General features: G+C 33.7%; 1 protein-coding gene across 1 annotated transcript in view; it reads left to right on the forward strand.

Moving 5' to 3' along the window:
• The window catches only part of SLC30A9 (solute carrier family 30 member 9), a 61,449-nt gene that overhangs the window by 15,906 nt on the left and 25,261 nt on the right, over positions 1 to 20,282 (forward strand). Inside the window, exons 3-9 of the mRNA XM_032496770.1 lie at positions 2,445 to 2,507; positions 3,953 to 4,052; positions 5,785 to 5,877; positions 6,229 to 6,311; positions 11,081 to 11,139; positions 16,160 to 16,227; positions 19,705 to 19,807. Of these exons, the coding sequence (XP_032352661.1) occupies positions 2,445 to 2,507; positions 3,953 to 4,052; positions 5,785 to 5,877; positions 6,229 to 6,311; positions 11,081 to 11,139; positions 16,160 to 16,227; positions 19,705 to 19,807 (569 nt within the window). The remainder of the gene's footprint in view (positions 1 to 2,444; positions 2,508 to 3,952; positions 4,053 to 5,784; positions 5,878 to 6,228; positions 6,312 to 11,080; positions 11,140 to 16,159; positions 16,228 to 19,704; positions 19,808 to 20,282) is intronic.

A 20,282-nucleotide genomic window follows, 5' to 3' on the forward strand; every position in this document is an offset into this window, starting at 1 on the left:
ATGTAGAATAGATAAACAAGATTATACTGTATAGCACAGGGAAATATATACAAGATCTTATGGTAGCTCACAGAGGAAAAACTGTGACAATGAATATATATATGTTCATGTATAACTGAACAATTGTGCTCTACACTGGAATCTGACACAACATTGTAAAATGATTATAAATCAATAAAAAAATGTCAAAAAATAGCAATAACATCATTAAATAGATGCTCTGAGGTACTCATTCTCTTTACTTACTGGAGTGACAGACAAAATATAGAAAGAGAAATCTGAAGAAGCAATTGGACTCAAAAAATGATATCCTATGCTATGTTCAAGAAGTAGAACAGAAGTTTCCAGGCTCTGGGTGTAAGCAGGCACTGGCAGGCAGGAGTTTGGCTCATTTCTGGTAATGGATCTGCAAGTGCTCCATGCACAGTCTGGTATTGGAGTCAGACTCACTGCGTGAACTTAGCACGCACCCTTCTACAGGAGACTGAAACTAGCCTCTTTCATTTGTTACCTGAAGCTCTGTCCTGTAGTACGATGTAGGGTAGGGAGGCAAGAGGACAAACAGGAACTGAAACCTGCTGTTTGCTGGCTTGGAGACTGGACTGAGGGGTAGGAATTTTGAATTGGCAGTGTGTATCTGGTTCAGGACAGAAGGGTCAGATTGTATCTGAGCACTGGAGTATGAGGAGGAGAGTGAAAGGGTATGTCCTATTCAGAATAAAATTGCAAATTCTAAAATTTAAAAGTACATGAAGGATCATATTGCTATACATATATGTATCAAATCAACATGTTACTCACTTTAAACTTACAGAACATTGTATGTCAATTATATCTCAATAAAAAATGCACAAAGAATCCTAATGCTAAGAAAGCCAACAAAATCAACAATCAAATGTGAATTAACTCCAAATGATATTAAAATAACAGCTTTGAATAAGTTTAAAATCCTTAAAAGAATAAATGAAGTACTCGTATTTTGAAACACAAACTGGCAGAAATAAAAGCAGAACAAATATATCTGGAAAAGAGCCAGCTAGAGATCTTAGTAATGAAACTGTAGTCACTAAAATAAGAATTTAATAGATTAAATAGCCGTAGTCAAGTAGAGAATTAGTAAATTGAAATTTACCCTGAATGTGCACAGGAAAAGCAAGATTTTCCGAAAAACTGAAAAAGCTTTTAAAATGCATGAAGCTCTATCCTATTTAATAGGCATTTCAGAGAGAGAATAGAGAACTGGTGGAGAAATATATAAAGAGATAATAGATGAAGATTTTTCAGAATTTGAGAAAAATAATTTTCAGGTCAAAAGTGTACTTTGAGTACTAAACAGGATGAATGAAAAGAAATATACAGATTTCAAAACCAAAACAAGAAATAACCCAACTTAAGAGCTTTCAGAGAGAAAAGTCAGACTTCTGTTTTGTTGCTCTTTTGAAGTAGACTTCTTATCTGCAGCAATATGTGGAAGTTAAGGGAGGAGTGATTTAGAGTAACATTCATGAATGGGCAAGAGGAAAAGTAAATGTTACCCTAGCATTTTATACTGGTCTAAATAATCATTCTTGAGGAAAGGCAAAATAAAGACATTTCACATATGTAAAGAAGACTATCATTTACTACTAACCTACCTTCATTAAAAAATAAACAAAACCAAATCTATATTTCTATAAGATGCAGAGTAAACCCAGAGGGAAAGAAGGGCTAGGGTATAAAAGAGACAATGAAGAGCAAGAAATGGGTAAAATTTACTGGTAAAGCTAATTACTGATAATAAAATAATAAACTTTTTATATTAAATGCTAAAATTTTAATCATGAGTAGTAAGATGGAAGTTTTCCGTGGTTAAAGGTTTTTTTCTTGTCAGAGGAAGGAAGAGATGGTGAATAACTTAACAGATGGTTAGAACGATTTACCAAGGAAAGTATGTTATGTTAAATTTCTAAGTGGAATCATTAAAACAATAGAAATATAATCTTGTAAATTCAAAATTAGCATGAGGGTGGGGTGGGAGGAGGATACAGAAAACTATCAATCTAACAGTTGGCAAGAAAGGCAAAATGAAAATAAAAACAAAGAAAAAAAGGATGGTAAACTGAAGACCATCAGGTGGCAGAAGTCTAAATCAGGTAATCAAATCTGTCAGATTTCATGGTATTACATATCCAAGGTTTGACACTTGGATGGGTGTTGAATTTTATTAAATGCTTTTTGCTTAGCTTCTGAAATGATTCTAGTTTTTCTCCTTTAATCTATTATTGAGGGGAATTAATAGCTTTTCTAATATTTAACTACACTTTCATTCCTTGGATAAATCTAACATGGTCCTTGGTATGTTACCTTTTTTATACATTATCAGATTATTAGATAATATTAATTAAATGTATAGGTTTGTATGAATGCAACTGTTTAATATAACTTTTTAAAAATAAACTTTACAGCAGAAAATATTGGTGCAGAACTGAAAGCTCCACTTATTAAGCAGGAACCTCTCCAAGTAAGAGGTAAATATATTCTATTCTATTTTTATTATAATATTTTGAATTAAATATATAAAATTATTTATTTAGAGCCCTTTACAGTTACATTATTCTGAGTGTATATTCATTTTTACTTTTCTTTAAATATATTGACCATAAGGATTTATTTTATTTATAAGCTAATTTTCTGCTGAAGTTTACTTTATATTTTGGTCATAAATTCTGTGGTAATTGTTTTCAAAAGCCCAAAGGAGTAATGGCAAATAAAATCATCAATTGCTTTGTCATTTTTAGAAGAGTAATACGATTAAAGAACAAGAGGCCAACACCTATAGCTTGTTCAAATTCAGGTAGAGTTTGGACATTCTTGTCTGATTTCCTTTTCTGGGAGAAATTGGGTGATGAAGGAGCTTGTTTGCATCTCTTTTCTTTATAATGGGCTATGGCTCCCATCTCCAAAGTGCATGTTTCATGGAGGTCCTAGTTCTGTGATTAGGAGCACCATGGCTTTGGCGTCACACAGAAGTGGATTCACTTTGTAGCTCCAGCACATACTAGCTATATGGCTTTGGGCAGTTTTCTTGACTTCTCTGAGCTGTAGTTTCCTCCTCTCTAAGAGGGTCCTAAAAATGGGGCTTCTTTTCTAGGATAACTTTAGAGATGATACATAGTATATAGTCACAATTAAGAATGATGTAATGTGATAGCAGTCATCATCAATCATCTGGGCCAGGACAGGCCAATAGGGATTTCTAGATACTTTGAAGAAATTATTAAAAAGTAATTTATAAAAAAAAAACTAATCTTTTAGAGAGAGATGTAGTCCTCCTCTCTGACCCAAAGGAGCTTATTTGGATTTAGAATTTTAGTACTATTAGGGTAAGGCAGTTTAGAGGCTTGAAACTCATGTAAAAAGAAACCTGAACTTCCTTATATGCCCACATAAGAAATAATAATGGTCTAGTATATATACAGATTATTATATGTAACTGAAATTAAAGTTTTCACAGCAGTTGCTTATTCATTGTATGTGGTACTCTTTGATTACTTTCTATTTTTTATGAAATGGCTGGTTTCACTAATGTTTGGAAAACACTGAACCAGCATGTAATTCTTCTTTGAAACTTCAGTTTATTTTCATTTAGGCCCTAAGCAATTTAAATTGTGTTGGTATAATTTAAACAGACCAGTAATACCTATACAAGGTGTTCATTAGACAGAGGGTTGACATTTTGGCATCAGTTTCAGATGCACTGTGGCGATAAAAGCTGAGTGGTTACAAGTATAATTCTGTTCTATTCTGTACTTGGAGAACTTTTTTCTTTCTAATGCCATTTAGTGCATCAGGAAAAACATAAATTTTGTATGGAATTCATTGGCAAACCCTCTTAAAAATCAGCCTGTGTTCATCTTCAAGTGTGTCTTCCAATATGAGTAGTTAGTATCTTTTCCTGTATTTTTGGTTTTAGTCAAAGCAGTCCTTAAGAAGAGGGAATATGGACCAAAGTACACTCAGAATAACTTCATCACTGGAGTCAGAGCAATGAATGAGTTCTGCCTCAAATCCAGGTACAGTAATTTTTATTTTAATGTGTTAGTTTGCTCTATCTAATCTAAATAACCAGTTATTCCTTAGACTTTGTTACCTGCTACCATCCATGTGGAAACTTTACCATGGCTAATTCCTAAATTGAAGAAATGCTTTCATTAAGTTAAAAAGTTTTAGTTTACTAAATTGAATTCTGCTCCTGCCTGAGCAATTCCAGTCTGTCTTGGCTCCTATAACTCAAAAAGTCAGGTTCTTCATAATATTTATATCACACAAGTAACTTATGGTAGGGAGTGTATAGCTCAGTGGTAGAGCGTATGCTTACCATGCACGAGGTCCTGGGTTCAGTCCCCAGTACCTCCATTAAATAAGCAAACAAACAAACAAACCTAATTACTCCGCCCCCAAAAGAACCTTAGGGGTTTTATTGTTATGTTAATATGTGGCATAGTTATTTTGCACAAATGCAAATAAGATTATTTGCATATTTATATAACTTTAAATTTTTATATTTTTTGGCTTGCAGAGTTGAGTAGTTATTTATATTTATGTTCACACTGCAGCTGTAGTTTCTGTTGATTATAAATTATTTTACCTCTTTCTGGTATCTTATTAATTTTCTTGTAATTAAAGAGATTTATTGAGATTTTTTTTTACAAATTTAAACTCTTTTCCCCCTCTTTGTATGTTTACCTAGAAAGGCTGTATTTATGTCGAAGATTTCTTGGCAATTTAGACATCAGACAATCTAGTTTCCTCCCCTCGACCCCCTCATGGTCACATCTTCTATGATATAGTACCAAGAAATAAAGATTCCTATAATCAGTTTTTATAACTTACATAACTATTGAAACAACGATCAATTATAATAAAGGTGTAAAACTATATTTTGTTTCACATGCAAAAATTTTCTGAATTAAGTAGATTAGGTATTGCTGTCTCCACGTTATAGGCCAGGGAACATAATAAAGATGTTAGTGATGACCCAACTCATTCAGTGCGTCAGTGTCAGAGAAGGAAGCCAAAATACGTATCTCTTGTTACCTGGTCCAGACTTTCTTTACTAATGTGTCATGGTTGATTGTTGACCTATTTTAAACTCCAGGTTTAATTTCTGTAACTTAATATCTTCCATAGTCACCAAATTTTTATTTATAGGTCTTTTCATTGCTGTTACAAAGTTCCTTAGGAAGACCAATGATCAAATTTAGAATGACTATTTAGCGGTGGCTTGATGAATATATAAACCTTTCAAAATTTAAGAGAAAGGAATATAATTAAATAGCATGAAATTGACATATACTCTTTATAACTTGATACCGATGAATGACATTATTACTTAGTATTAATCTGGACGTAAGTAAATGACTGCAAATATTAAATTTAAGTTCTTAAATAGAGGAATGATACTCTAATCCACGTTCTTTCCACTTTTCACTGTTTTCTTCATACATCAGACATTGTACAGGTGTGTCCATAGCAGATAAAATACAAGCACTGATAAAGGAATTTGCTCTTTACATATTATGGTATCTATATTGAAAATCAAGAATAATTCTTCGTTTTTCAACTGTCTCTAAACTACTTTCTGTGTACAAAATGTCACCTTTAAACTGATTTTTGCAGACTATACAGATTTAGCTTTTAAAATGAGGATCAGTGTAGTAGCTTTTATCTGCCCTTAATAATCCTTTTAAGTGCATAAACTATATGAATCTTGTCTGATTAAATTCAACATGTTTCTTTTTTCAGTGATCTAGAACAACTTCGAAAAATCAGACGACGAAGTCCTCATGAAGACACTGAGTCCTTTACTGTATACTTGAGATCAGATGTGGAGGCAAAGTAAGAACATAGTTCTTTTAGAATAAAAATACATGCAGAATTTGGGATTAATAAAAACAAATTGTAGACAGACTCAGAATTTTTAAATTGACATGTTTTTTATTTTTGCAGATTTATCTGGGAGTTACTAGTATGTACTAGGTAACTTAAAAAGGTTATAAGTTATGAGAAAATTTGCTATTGAATTTATTCTTATTGTTTAGATTTAATTTAGAAAACCTTCTCAAGTGCTTTATATTTTTCCTGAAGAACCTTATGCTTTGTTGTTAGATTCTCATATAGTTGTAGTTATTTGGATTTAAATATGAGTATAATAAAGTCATTGAAATTGTCATTTATTGGTGTACACAGATCTTTGGAAGTTTGGGGAAGCCCTGAAGCTCTTGCCAGAGAGAAAAAACTTCGTAAGGAAGCAGAAATAGAATATAGAGAAAGTAAGTTTTCTTAATTTAAAGCTGATTGGTTGCCTACCTTTTGACTTTGGCATTGTTCGTTCTAGCAAGTACCAGTTTTCATTTTGGGATTCAATTATTTTATAAAAAACAGTATCTATTTGTTTCCTCCTCTATAGCTTTTTAAAGATCATGAGATCAAGTGAAGCTAATTTGTGGCTCCTATAAGCATATGAATATTGAAACTTAGTCTGACTGAAGATTATACCTGTTCTTAAATTAAATCCTAGTTAAGGGGTCTTGGCCTCTTAGGAGAAGGAAACACTTGTTGAAATCTTTATATTCACAGATATGCTAAAGAGAGCTGCACTTAAATTCCATAGGAATGAAATGTTTACTTTCTTTTTTTTAATTTATTTTTTATTGAGGTAACATTGGTTTATAACTTTATATGCTTCATGTGTACATTATAGTTCTACTTTTGTTTACCCTACAGCATGCTTACCACCAAATATTTAATTTCTGTCTGTTACCATACAGTTGATCCATTGTACACATTCACCCTCCTCCCTGTCCCTTCCCCTCTAGTAACCATTACTCTGTTCTCTGTATCTACGTGTCTGGTTTGGTCTGGCCTGAATTGTTTGTTTATTTAATTTTTTGTTTGTTTGTTTTCTGTATTCCACATATGAGTGAATTCATACGGTATTTGTCTTTTTCCATCTGATTTGTCTCACTTAGCAGATGGCAAGATTTCATCTTTTTTTTTTTTTATTGTTGATTAGTATTCCATTGAATAGAAATACCACATCTTCTTTATTCATGTATTCCCACTGTTCTTGGGTGCTTAGATTGTTTCTGTATCTTAGCTATTGTAAATAATACTGCAATGAACATAGGGATGCATGTATTTTTTTTAATTAGTGTTTTCATATTCTTTGGAGAAATGCCCAGAAATGAGATAGCTGAATCATATGATAGTTATGTTCTTAATTTTTTGAGGAGTCTCCATACTGTTTTCCATAGTGGCTGCACCAACTTGCATTCCCATCTGTAGTGCATGACGGTTCCCTTTTCTCCACATCCTCATCAACAGTTGTTTTTTTCTTGCCTTTTTTGGCAGCAGCCATTCTGACAGGTGTGAGGTGATATCTCATTTTGGTTTTGATTTGTATTTCCTTAATAATTAGTGATGTTGAACATCTTTTCATATACCTGTTGATCATCTGTGTACAAAAAATGCCTGTTCAGCTACTCTGTCCACTTTTTGATTGGGTTGTTTTATTGTTGTTATGTGAGTGCTTTATGTGTTTTGGGTATTGACCTCTTATTAGATATTTAATTTGTAAATATCTTTTCCCATTCAGTAGATTGTTTTTTCATTTTATTGATCGTTTCCTTTGCTGTGCAGGAGATTTTTCGTTTGATACATACAGTCCCATTTGTTTACTTTTGCTTTTGTTTCCCTTGTCTGAGGAGACATGTCTAGAAAGCTGTTGTGAAGACTGATGTCAAAGAGTGTACTGCCTATGTTTTCTTTTAGGAGTTCTGTGGTTTCAGGTCTTACATTCCAGTCTTTAATCTATTTTGAGTTGATTTTTGTGTATGATGTGAGATCATGGTCTAGTTTCTTTCTTTCTTCTTTCTTTCTTTCTTTTTTGCCTATAGCTGTCCAATTTTCCCAATACCATTATTTGAAGAGACTGTTCTTTCTCTATTATGTGTTCTTTGCTCCTTTGTCATAAATTAATTGTCCATAAATGCTTGGGTTTATTTCTGGGCTTTAAATTCTGTTCCATTGATCTATATATCTGTTTTCCTGCCAATACCATGCTGTTTAGATTACTATGGCTTTGTAATGTTTGAAATTAGGGAGTGTGCTACCTCCAGCTTTATTCTTTTTTTCTCAGTATTGCTTTGGCTAATTGGGGTCTTTTGTGGTTTCATGTAAATTTTAGAATTTTTTTGTTCTATTTCTGTGAAAAATATCCTTGGGGTTTGATAGAGCTGCATTGACTCTCTAGCTGAAATGTTTACTTTCAATGAAAGAAATATATACTGGGGTCAGGTAGCCCCAGAATTCTGGTATCACTATTCAGTTAATGGCTTCCACTGGGTTTCTATATAGGTAATACAGATGCTGATACAGGATATGATTAAATGTTATGCTAGTAGGGCATAATCCATTGGGGAATTACATACTCATAGTACAGTTATAGTTCTGTTACTCTGGGGAGCTGAACAGTCATGTGGCAGCATTAAAGCAGAGATAGAGGTCTAGTATCTGCAAAAAATACACTTATTTTTCTTTGTCAGTTGGGCTTTATTTAGGAGGATTTTGAATTCTTTATATTTCTAAGTTCTGCACAGGACCAAGGCTTAAAGGTGACAATATTTCCTTCTTCTAATGAATTGGTAAAATTTCTAAGTGGGAATTGTGAGACACGGCTGTGGTCAGTAGCCCACTAAGATAAGAGGTAGAGAGAATTTCTTGAGAGTATGGGTGTCAGGTATCAAGAGGGAGATCAAGGAGAAAGGGAAGAACATTGAGAAAGTACATGCAAGAAAGGAAAGGACGAAGCAGGCAAGGTTGTGGTGCTCAAATTATTCCAGTGTTGGCTGGTGGAAACATCTCAAAATGGCTCTTAAGTCCTTTTGTCATAATCCGGGTACTGTAGTAGCATCTTTGCTTTTAGGTACAATAAGATGTTTCAGGTTCATCTTGTCTGTTTCCTCCCCTAGATTGGAAATCAGCCATTTCTAAAAGGAACTCCTTTTCCTTTTAATAGGAAATGAAATTGAGAGACCTGTGGGCATTAGAGGTTCTCATTTTTAATAGGTTGCTAAATTTTTAAGGTCTTTTCAGTGGACAGAGCTAGGAAATATTTATTGTTTCTTAAGAGAAAATATATTGGTTATTCTGATAAACTTACAGGGTTTTTTTTTGTCTTTGTATTTGTTTTTTTCTTTTTGTATCTCACATGGAAAACCTTATTTCTTAATTCATTAACATAATTGTACTTTGGTTTGTTCATATATATACGCACACATAGAGAGAATTCAGTGTAGTTTCAGAATAACAGTATCAGTATTATTGCTATCAGGGTGATTTAAGATTTCTTTGTTTTTCTTTTTGTCTTTAATATTTATTCCACTAGAGGTTTATAGTCAAATGTCTGTTTTAAAGTCACTTGTGATTTCTCTCTGTATGAATAAACCAGCTAATATATAAAGTTAGGTTCATTTGTTTCATTTTGCTTTTGATTTTTAGAAGTTTGATTTGTTTTTGTTTTATAATTTTGTAAAACATTTATGTGATTCCAAAGTCACAGGCAGAATACTTCAGAGTTTAGCTTCCATCCTTGTCTCTCCACTCTGTTCCCTCCCCCTAGCATAGGTAACTGTTTAAAAAATTAGTTTGGGGGTTATTTTTTCCATTTTAAAAGTATAATAAAATATCATACATGTTGCTAATTAACATCCCCTTCCTGGTTTTGGTTTTTTTTTTTACTTGATAATATGTTCTGGGAGCCTTCCATAGCAGGAAATAGAGCCATTTCATTTCTTTTATAATACTCCATTTTGAGGGGTACACTATATTATCATTCCCCCAAAGGTTATTTCGAGTCTTTTGCTGTTGAAATAATGGTACCATGACTAGCCTTGTACTTACATTAAATGAAATATTTAACATACAAAATTTGAGAAATCAATCATAAAATAATATTTTTCCTGTATTTTTAAACATTGAGCTAAAAATGAAGAATTGGTTCTTATTTCAAGCTTAAATAACTCATTTTCTAGTTAATATTGAGAAAGGTGTCTTAGCAAACTGCCTTTATCTCATTGTAAAATACAACATAAAATTTATTGTTTTAACTGTTTTTAAGTGTACAGTTCAGAAGTGTTAAGTATATTCACATTGTTATGAAACATCTCCAGAAATTTTTTCTAGAACTTTTTTGCCTTACAAGACTGAAATTATGCATGTTAAACAATTTGCTTTTCCCCCTCCCCCTAGCCCCTAGTAATTACTAGGAGTCACAGAGTATTTGTCCTTTTGACTAAGTTATTTCACTTAGCATAATGTCCTCAAGATTCATCCATGTGCGAGGATTTCCCTCTTTTTAAAGTCTGAATAATACTCCATTATATGTATTTACCACATTTTCTTTATCCGTTCGTTCATCCATGGGCATTTTGGTTGCTTTCACTTCTAGGCTATTGTGAATAGTGCTGCTATGAATTTGGGTGTGAAAATATCTTTTTGAGACCCAGCTTTTTTTTTTTTTTTTTTTTTTTGATATATATCCAGAAGTGAGATTGCTGAATCACGGTAGTTTTTAATTTTTTTGAGGAACCTCCATATTGTTTTCCATGGCAGTTGCAGTATTTTATAATCCCACCAACATACTTAGGATTTCTAGTTTCTCTATATCCTTGGCTACATGTTTTTTTTTTTCTGGGTGGTTTTTTGTTTTTTGGGTTTTTTTTTGATAGTAGCCATTCTGATGTGTGTTAGGTGATACTTCACTGTGGTTTTGATTTGCATTTCCCTGATACTTAGTGATATGAACATCTTTTCATATATTTCTTGGCCATTTGTATATCATCTTTGAACAATAGTCTGTTCAAGTCCTTTGCGTATTCTTTAATCAGGTTGCAAATTCAGATTTCTTTTAATCTGATATTTTTGCTGGTAGCTAGTAGAAGACTATTTAGCATAGTTTTAGAATAATTGTGTTCATCTAAAATGTGACTGATAAGAGTAGGTATAATCTAAATGAATGATGTAATTCTTTTTCTTACAGGGCTATTTAGAAACCAAAAAATATTGAGAGAATATAGAGACTTTCTGGGAAATACGAAGGTAAGGGTATCTTTTTGATAATGTCATGTGTATATGTATTGCACAGCAAAATTCTAATATCAGTCCATTATGAAAGTCTAGCATGTCTGTGATCCTATTCCATGATTTTCTTAAGTAGATTGTAATTTACTGAATTAATCTATTTGCTTCTATCTGCTTTCCTTGAAATTAAAAAAATTGGGACATAAGTTCTCTTTGATACTTCTATAAACCATAAGTATATAGATATAGATGATTTATTTCTTAGGTTTTTAGCAAGATTTAACTCTCTCATATACACTCTTAATTTCCTTTATTCTTTTTCCTTCTACTCTTAACCCTGGTTAAACATTCAAACTGCTAATTCTCTGAAGAAGCTCAGCCTTTAGGGGAGAAAACTGCACAGCCATTTTGCTTTTTATTTTTATAATGAGTATACAAAATCAGTGGACATTCAATATTTGGCAGTCTTAATAAACTTCCATAATACATTCACTTCTCCCATCCTGTGAGATACTTATTGCTTATTGCATACCTTTTTCTCTCTTCCCATACTTCCTATAAACTCACTCTTCCCTCTTCAGCTGGCGACCTCGTTTCATATTTTATTGAAAATACAGATCTAATCTAATAAAAATACCTTATCTTTCTATCACCAAATTTACTACGTTATCTACAAGTGTGCCAGAATACTGTTTTCCTTCCTACCAAAGGAAAGTAATATTGGGACCAGTATAGAAAATTTGCCTTTACTATCCCACTTCTTATTCTTTCCCATATCCTCTCCATTTGGGCTTTCATTCCCACCACTACATTGAAATGGCTTTTACCAAAGCCACCAACCACCTCCACAAGATGTCCAGAGTCAACTTTGCATTTAAATTAGCTATAAGATGTCTCCTATCAAGAACTGAATGCCATATCTGGAGAAAAGGCTAGCTGTGCAAATTGTCTCTTCTTCTAAGTTAAATTTGAGTCATTGCTTCCTTCTTGCAAAATGTAGAAATTAGCAATGATGATAACTGTAGTCCTATTTTATTCGATATGCTTTTCTTTCCCATTCATCATATTCAAAACTCTTAACTTCCATTTCCCCTTTGAGCCCTATGTTTCTGGCACCCAAGTGCTGCCCTGGACTCTCTGTGTGTCTTGTGAGCCAGCATTTTCACTTCTGTGCCTTGACAGCGCACTGCCACTGCCTCTTGCTATGAAATAATTGAGGCATGACACCTGCCTCCTGTGAAGATTTATTGCTAGCCTTATAACTCCATGTGAACGTGAAAGATGATCCTCACCAGGTTTTGGAGTAGTAGCTGTTGACTTCTGAAATCTGTGTCACTTAGAGGCCTTTTGAAGATTAGTACTCATCAGCCTTTAAATGTTACAGGTTTTGAGTAAGATTTCTTTCTTTTATACTCTTTTTTTTTTTTTTTTTTTTTGGTAGTAATAGGATAGACTTTAATATTTAAAATCCTACTGTTCCTGTATTCCTGTTAGGAACACTCACTTTCCCACTACAGATGGTTGCTTTCCTTCTCTAAAACGTATGGGACTAGTTCTGTTGGCTGAAATAAAAATACCTTCTTTACTTTTACTTCTTTTTTTTTCTTTCTGACCCAGATACTTTTTTTCCTGTTACATTTTTCTTTGCCTTGTTGGAACTCCAATAGTGAAATATATGAACTCACTATGTTCTGGGTTTGCCAGAAGCATTCTCTCATCAGAACAATGTCTAATTGATATCTTATTTCTCATTGTCCCTTTAATACATTTCCCCTTTAATATGTTTCTACTTTCTTGTGCTTTCCCTTACTATCCTAATTGTGTGAATTTTGGGGGATAGTCATTCAGAGCATCAGAAGTACCTTCATCTCCAGTGGGAATGATATTGTCACCTTGAAATGACCAGTAATACGTTGAGTATTTTCTGCTAATTTTCCTGGTAGTCCTTTCTGAAATCTATCCACATTTTCTGGGTTTTCTCCCCAATATTTAAAAAACTTATTTGTTGTGAGAATTTCCAAACATATACAAAACTAGAAAAAATAAATATTTGATATACCTTTCATCTAATTTCAGTAATGGTCATTTTGGCCATTCTGATCCTTAAAGAGCAGTTCTCCAGTTGCATTTATTGTGGAATTTGTGGGTGGCTTTGCTTTTCCAGATTTTCCTTCTCTTGCTGCTAGATTTCCTTGGTCCTTGTCACTATTTCACCTTTTCTGCGGCCTTTATCAGAGCAATTTGAGTTCAGTGAACCTCTTTTTCCTTATTATAACATTCTATTCTGGTTTAAAGATCTCATTTCCCTTCCCTATCTGTCTTATTTATTCCATAAGTTTTCAAAACTTTCTTCTAAAGAAATCTTTCTCATCTTCCACCTTAAGCAGCATGTTTTCATTTATTTGTATTCATTTTCTACTGTTCCTGTAATAATTTCATTGAGTTTTTTCCTCTGCTCAAAGGATACGGCATAGTCTCTTTGTAATAAAACACATACACACTGTTTTTTTGTTTATCAGTAAACAGCAGGACTCAGGAATCTGGAGCCTTGGTCAGTGTTTATAGTTTATAAATCTAACACTAAAGCTTGCAGCTCCCTCTTCTCTGCTGTCCACAGGGAACTTAGGAGGTGCTCTTTAAATCCTGGCCTGCAGACTTGAATGCAAAACACTTAAAATGAGGAAAAAAAAAAAAAGAAGGAGAAGAAGAAGAGAAAAGAAATGCATTTTGCGTCCCTAATGCCCGAAACAGAATCCCAGCTCAGCTTTCTTAGCAATACCAGGCCAACATGCATCTGTTGAATTCAAGTTTAAGCTGCAGTAGCCTGCCCTACAGGACCTGCACCTTTGATGAGAACTATTTCTACCCATTCAAGGTCATGGTAGCCTGCCAGGAGATAAAACTGCCATTAGCTGTGGTGTCATATTAAGAACAAACTCTTACATGGCTTGGCCCCATTAACCTAAAATTTCACTCTGTTTTCCTTAGCTGTTTCTCAGAGTTGCAAGCCAGTGCATTAGATCTTAAGGACTCTTCTTATTTAGATTACCCCATAAGTTGTAGCCAGCTCTACCCCTCTTGCGTAGATACACAGTCATGGAAGAACAGAAGGGAACGTGTACCAAATCTCAGAGTAAAAAGGGGAGCTAAGCATGCCCAGCATTGTCTCCCCAATTTACCAGTTTAGCTACCTCACCAAATTTAGTCAGCCTCTGGGGGTGCCATTGGAGATGGGGGGAGGGTTATGCGCAAGAAGCTGAAAGTATCAGGGGGGAAGTTCCTTTTTCATGGAAATCAGAGAAGTAAGGATGAGTGTTCAAGTGCCCACCACCAGTAGCAAGTATTCCTTTTCCTTGGAACGCATTATTCTGTAGAAGCCCAAGACAGTCTTTCTCCGGTTTTCTTCTTCATTAATTCTGCCTCCTCCTCTGTCTCCTTTGCAGAAGACCCTGCTTTTTGATCTAACCTTTAAATGTTAGAGATTCACTATAGGCCCTTTTATATTTAAATCTATTAGCAAGTCTCACTGGAATTTTCTCCAAAATAGGCACCAAGTATGACTGCTTCTCACCATGTCCCTTATTGAAACTTTAGTCTAAACCAGCACCATCTTTTACCCTTCTAATTAATCTCTCTTACCTTTACTTTTTCCTCCATGATTTATTTTCTACATCATAAACTGTATCTTTTAAGAACATAAATTAGACTATGTCAAGCATCTGTTTAAAATCATCCAGTGGCTTTCTTTCTTTTTTTTTTTTTTTTTTTTTTTTTTTTGGCCATTAGACTAAGATTCGCACTCCTTACCATGGTCTACAAAGTCCAGTTGGGATACGGTCCCTGTCTCTTCCTCTGGCCTCAGCTCCTACCATTTTCCCTACTGTCTGTACATTTGCCACATCAGCTTTACTTTTGTCCTTTCTACACACCAAACTTATTTCTATTCCTGAATCTTTGAATGTGCTGCATACTCCACCTGAAACATTCTTCTTCCAGATTTTTTCATGGTTGCCTCCTTCTCATCACTGAGCTGCTTTTCCTAACTATTCTAGTTAAAATAACCCTGTCCACCACACACCTTCCCGCATACAATATTCTCTCGCTTCTCTATTTTAGTTTCTTTATTATATTTATAACTACCTGATATTACAGATTTGTTCCTATCTTCCTACATTAGGCAGTGAGATCTATGAAGGCAGGGACTCTGTTTTGTTTACTGTCGTGCCGCAGCATCTAGAACTGTGCCAGGCATATAGTAGTTTCACAGTAAATACTTCTTGACTAAATGCATAAGGCAGAATATATGAGATGCTTTAAATAGAAAAGTAAAGTGCAATAGTAAACCTGTAGCAGAGTGAGTATTTATTCTCTGTGGGGGACCAAGGAAGGCTTTACATAGAAAAGTGACTTTGGCCAGATACAGAAGAAGATGAATAAAACTTAGACAGGTTGCAATAGAAGATGATAGCATTCCAGGGAGAGGAAAGAGCAGAAGAAATACAGACAGTATAAATTCAAGAAATAGCAAAAGAACATTTAACTCAAGAAAAATATTTTCTGAATATGTTTCTCTACTTGTTTGATTTCCTTTTGTTTTGGTCTGTTTTGTTATCACTTGAGGTCTTTGGTCTATAGAGAGCAGTCATGAGTTATAAACTTGTTGGTTTTGGCTGTTCCTTGTTTAAAAGTTAAAATGTTGCTCAAGAAATGGGAAAATTTTTGAGTATATTGATTTCATTTCAGTACATTTTTATCACTTTATTTCTGGTTTTTATATACCCAGCTCATTTTTTTAATGGAAGTAAACAGGAAATTAATTACAAGGAAATAAATAATTAGGGTTCTGGAAAAGGACACAGATGAACTTTCAATTTCCATCTTTCTACATTTTAAAGAGGAAACTCTAGAGGAAAAAAAGGAAACCTAGTTGTTTAGAGGCATTGATAAAGGAGATATTTTCTGGTGTGTCAGTCACTTATAAGCATCATAATATTCCTCTAGGGAAATGTTGAAGAATTTTTGTTTTTGTTTTTTATAGCCACGTTCTAGAACGACATCAGTTTTTTTTAAGGGGCCTGGAAAAGTAGTGATGGTTGCCATTTGCATGTAAGTACTGAAAAATAAACCTTTTAAAATAGAAATACATTATTTTTAATGTGTGTATCCTTGAATGTATAAATTTATTACTTGGTATCTAGTTAAAAAATTGGAATTTATATTGTTTTAGGAAGAAGTTGAATAAATCTTTGTTAGTATAAGTATTGAGTATTATAAAAGTTGAATAAGTATTATTAGTAAAGTGATGGGGAAGAGTCCACATAGATAACCATGCTCGGGCCATGGGTCCCACATTTTTATGTGGTTAAGATCTAAGAATAGTTGCTATCTGAAAAACTATCTTTTATTTCTATTAGTGTTTATAGAAGTCTTTCTTAAAAAGTTGAATTGGCCAAGGTTATTTTTTAGAGTGACTAAACCAACTTGCATTATAACAACTGAAGAGTATTTGCACTCTTATCTTTCTCCCACTTACCTTGGTAGAACATAATTGATGCCTTTGCCTCTTTCTTTTTCCTTCTGTCTTCTTTTTTTAAAATTGAAGTACGGTTGGTTTACAATGTTGTGTTAATTTCTGGTGTACAGCATAGTAATTCATTTATATATTTATATATGTATTTCTTTTCATATTCTTTTTCATTATAGGCTATTACAAGATATTGAATATAGTGCTCTGTGCTGTACAGTAGGACCTTGTATATCTGTTTTATATATAGTAATTAGCATCTGCAAATCCCAATTTTTCTCTCCCTTCCCCCCTCCCCTCCCCATAACCATGTTTATTTTCTATGTCTCTTTCCTCTGTCATCTTCTTTTTTTTTGTATATATATATTTTTTTTTTAATTGAAATATAGTCAGTTTACAATGTTGTGTCAATCTCTGGTGTACAGCAAAATACTTGAGTCATATGTGAACGTACATATTTGTTTTCATACTCTTTTTCACCATAAGTTACTACAAGGTATCAAATATAGTTCCCTGTGCTATAGAGCATGAACTTGTTTTGGGGGGGGGTTGGGTTTTTTTTTTTTATATACATATATATTTATTGAAGTATTCTTCTGTCTTCTTAATTCCTATTGTTTTGCTTACCTTTTATCTATTTTACTGAGTAATCTGTTTTAGGATGTTTAAGAGCATTAATTCCCTAATACATTAGTTTGTTCTTTTATTTCTAAAATATATATATTACATGTGTCAGGAATTTTGATAGAGTCTGGAAATACAAAGGTATAATACATAATTCTTCTTTTAACTTTATGTATTTATTTTACAATATCATTTTTAAAATTTATTTTACAGTATATTTTAAAATCATATTTTTAAACAATATTGTATGTTACAGGTATACAGTACAGTGAGTCACAATTTTTAAAGATTATACTCCATTTATAGTTATTATAAAACATTGGATATTCCCCATGCTGTACAATCCATCCTTGTAGCTTATTTTATACCTGGTAGTTTGTACCTCTTAATCCTCCACCTCCATCTTGCCCCTCCGTCTTCCCTCTCCCCACTGGTAACCACTAGTTCCTTCTCTACATCTGTGAGTCTGTTTCTGTTCTGTTATATTCACTAATTGTCGTATTGTTTTAGATTCCACATGTAAGTGATACCTTACAGTATTTGTCTTTCTCTGTCTGATTTATTTCACTTAGCATAATGCCCTCTAAGTCCATCCATGCTGTATACCAGAAACTAATACAACATTTTAAATCAACTGTACTTCAGTTAAAAAGCAAATAAACAACCCATTTAAAATATGGGCAGAAGAACTGAATAGACATTTTTCCACAAGAGGAAATGCAGATGGCCAACAGGAAAATGAAAAGCTGCTTAACATCACCAAAATCAGGGCAATGCAAATCAAAATCACAATGAGACACCATCTCACACCTGTCAGAATGGCCATCATCAAAAAGAACACAAATAACAAATGTTGGCAAGGATATGGAGAAAAGATACAATACATACTTTTATCTTCAAGGATTGGAGGGGCACTAGACTAGAAGAAATCATTTATAGTAATACAGAAAAGATAGTGGTAGTTGGGGTGGAGAGACATGGTTAGGTTAAAAAAATATTTGGAAGTTATGGGCATTGAATGCCCAAGTTACTGGTTTGGACAATTCGATAGATATTGCACCATCACTGAGAGAAGGAAACTGGAAGGAGAGGGCAGGGTGGGAGCAAAGGAAATAATGAGTTCCTTTTTGAGTGTGAGTTATTTATAGGGCACCCAGGTGGAGTTGGTCAACAGGATTAATTCTTTTTGTCAATAAAGCAGAATTAGCAATTAAAGCTTTCTTCATTGGAGGAATTTGTGTGTTATGTATATACTGCTTAGCATAGTAGCACCTGAAACATAATATGTACTTAACAATTATTGTTAATACATTTTGGTCTGAAGCTCAGGAGGGGGATTTGGATTAGAGACATAGAGTTGAGAGTTATTAGTATATAGATGATAATTTTAAAGCCATAGGAGTAAAGATCACCTTGAGAATGTGTGTATAGTGTATGAGGAAGAAAAAGCTCTTGGGAAAAAACCTTGAAGAATACTAATGTTTAACAAATGGATGGAGGAAAAAGAACCTGCAGAAGAGTAAAGAGAAAGGTCAGAAGAAAATCAAGAGTATCATGGAAACCAAGGAAGACAGTGTTTAAAGAAAATAGTGGCAAATGCTTCTATAAGATAAAGGAAAATATTTAAATGTCTTCATAAATTTAATAGCAAGAAACAGTTGGCAGTGTTGATAAGAACAGTCTAATCACATGTTGGAGGCAGAAGCCACTGTTTAGTGATTGAAAACTGAGTGCAAAGTAAGGAAAACTGAGACAGCAAGAGCAGATACAATTTTTTTCAAGAACTTACCTGAAGTGGAGGAGAGGGGAAAAGGATAGCTGGGAGGGGATGTACAGTTTCCTCATTTATAAATTGAGGATGTTAATATTTGCTAATATTTATATAATAGAGTTATAATAAAACATGGTAAGTGAATATAGTATAGTGCCCGAGATAAATGTACCAGTTTTTACTGTTGGATTCTGAGCACAGCTGGCTTCCTTGGAGCTAACCATGTTTATTTTAGCATGTATGGTCCCCTAGTATGACACAGACTACTTGGTCTAGATTTGTCTTCACCTCTGGCATCTGCCTACTTAATAAACTGACCTTCACTAACATCTTGCCTCTGACACTGGTCTACTGAACAATATCAAGTGTCGATCCTCTTTACCTATCTAAAGCACATAATTTCCTTTCTATTTTCAGTTTGTCCAAATGTAGAATACCTTTTCTCATCAGTTCTCAAAATGTGCTTAGGTAATTTGCTTGCACACATCATGCCTCTCCATTTGAGTATTTAATGATACACTGTGTTCTTCATATGTGTACTCTTAACTGCCTAAAACATAGTAAGTCTTGGATGCTACTTTGAATAGAATCTAGTATATAGATAAGCTTTTGTTGGAAATTTTTATATAAACTTGTGCTAAATTATTTTCTCTTTCTCTTCTAGCAATGGATTAAACTGCTTCTTCAAATTTCTTGCCTGGATTTATACAGGTTCAGCAAGTATGTTCTCAGAAGCTATACACTCTTTATCTGATACTTGTAATCAGGTAAGGAGTAAGAGCTTCTTTCTTACTAAATTTCTTACTGAATTTTACTTACTTTCTTACTAATTTAAAACAATAAAAGCATGTGGTAAATAGCTACATACTGATCTGGAATAATAACCATTATTTGAGTGAAAAATCAAGTTGCAAAATATTATCTGTAGAACTTATGCTTCCAGGCCATGATGTACTAATGGGAACTGGACTTGGTCTTTTGCTGTAAACAGCTGAAAAACTAGAAAAAATATATTAAACAGTGTTTTCAAACATTGGATGATAGCAGTGCAAGACCGTGATTCTTGAAGAAGGGAAACAGATGAGGTGATCTCTATGATCGCTCTGATTTTTTTGCTTGGAGGCACATTTGGGATAGTGGAGTAGCGTGGGAGACCCATCATTGAGTTGAGAAAACACATATTAGAGTTCGAGTCCAAAGTGGCTAGAAGTTACAAGGCAGAGTTCCACAGAGGAGGAAGCT

The sequence above is a fragment of the Camelus ferus genome, chromosome 2 (genome assembly GCF_009834535.1).
Source record: "Camelus ferus isolate YT-003-E chromosome 2, BCGSAC_Cfer_1.0, whole genome shotgun sequence".
NCBI lineage: Eukaryota > Metazoa > Chordata > Mammalia > Artiodactyla > Camelidae > Camelus > Camelus ferus.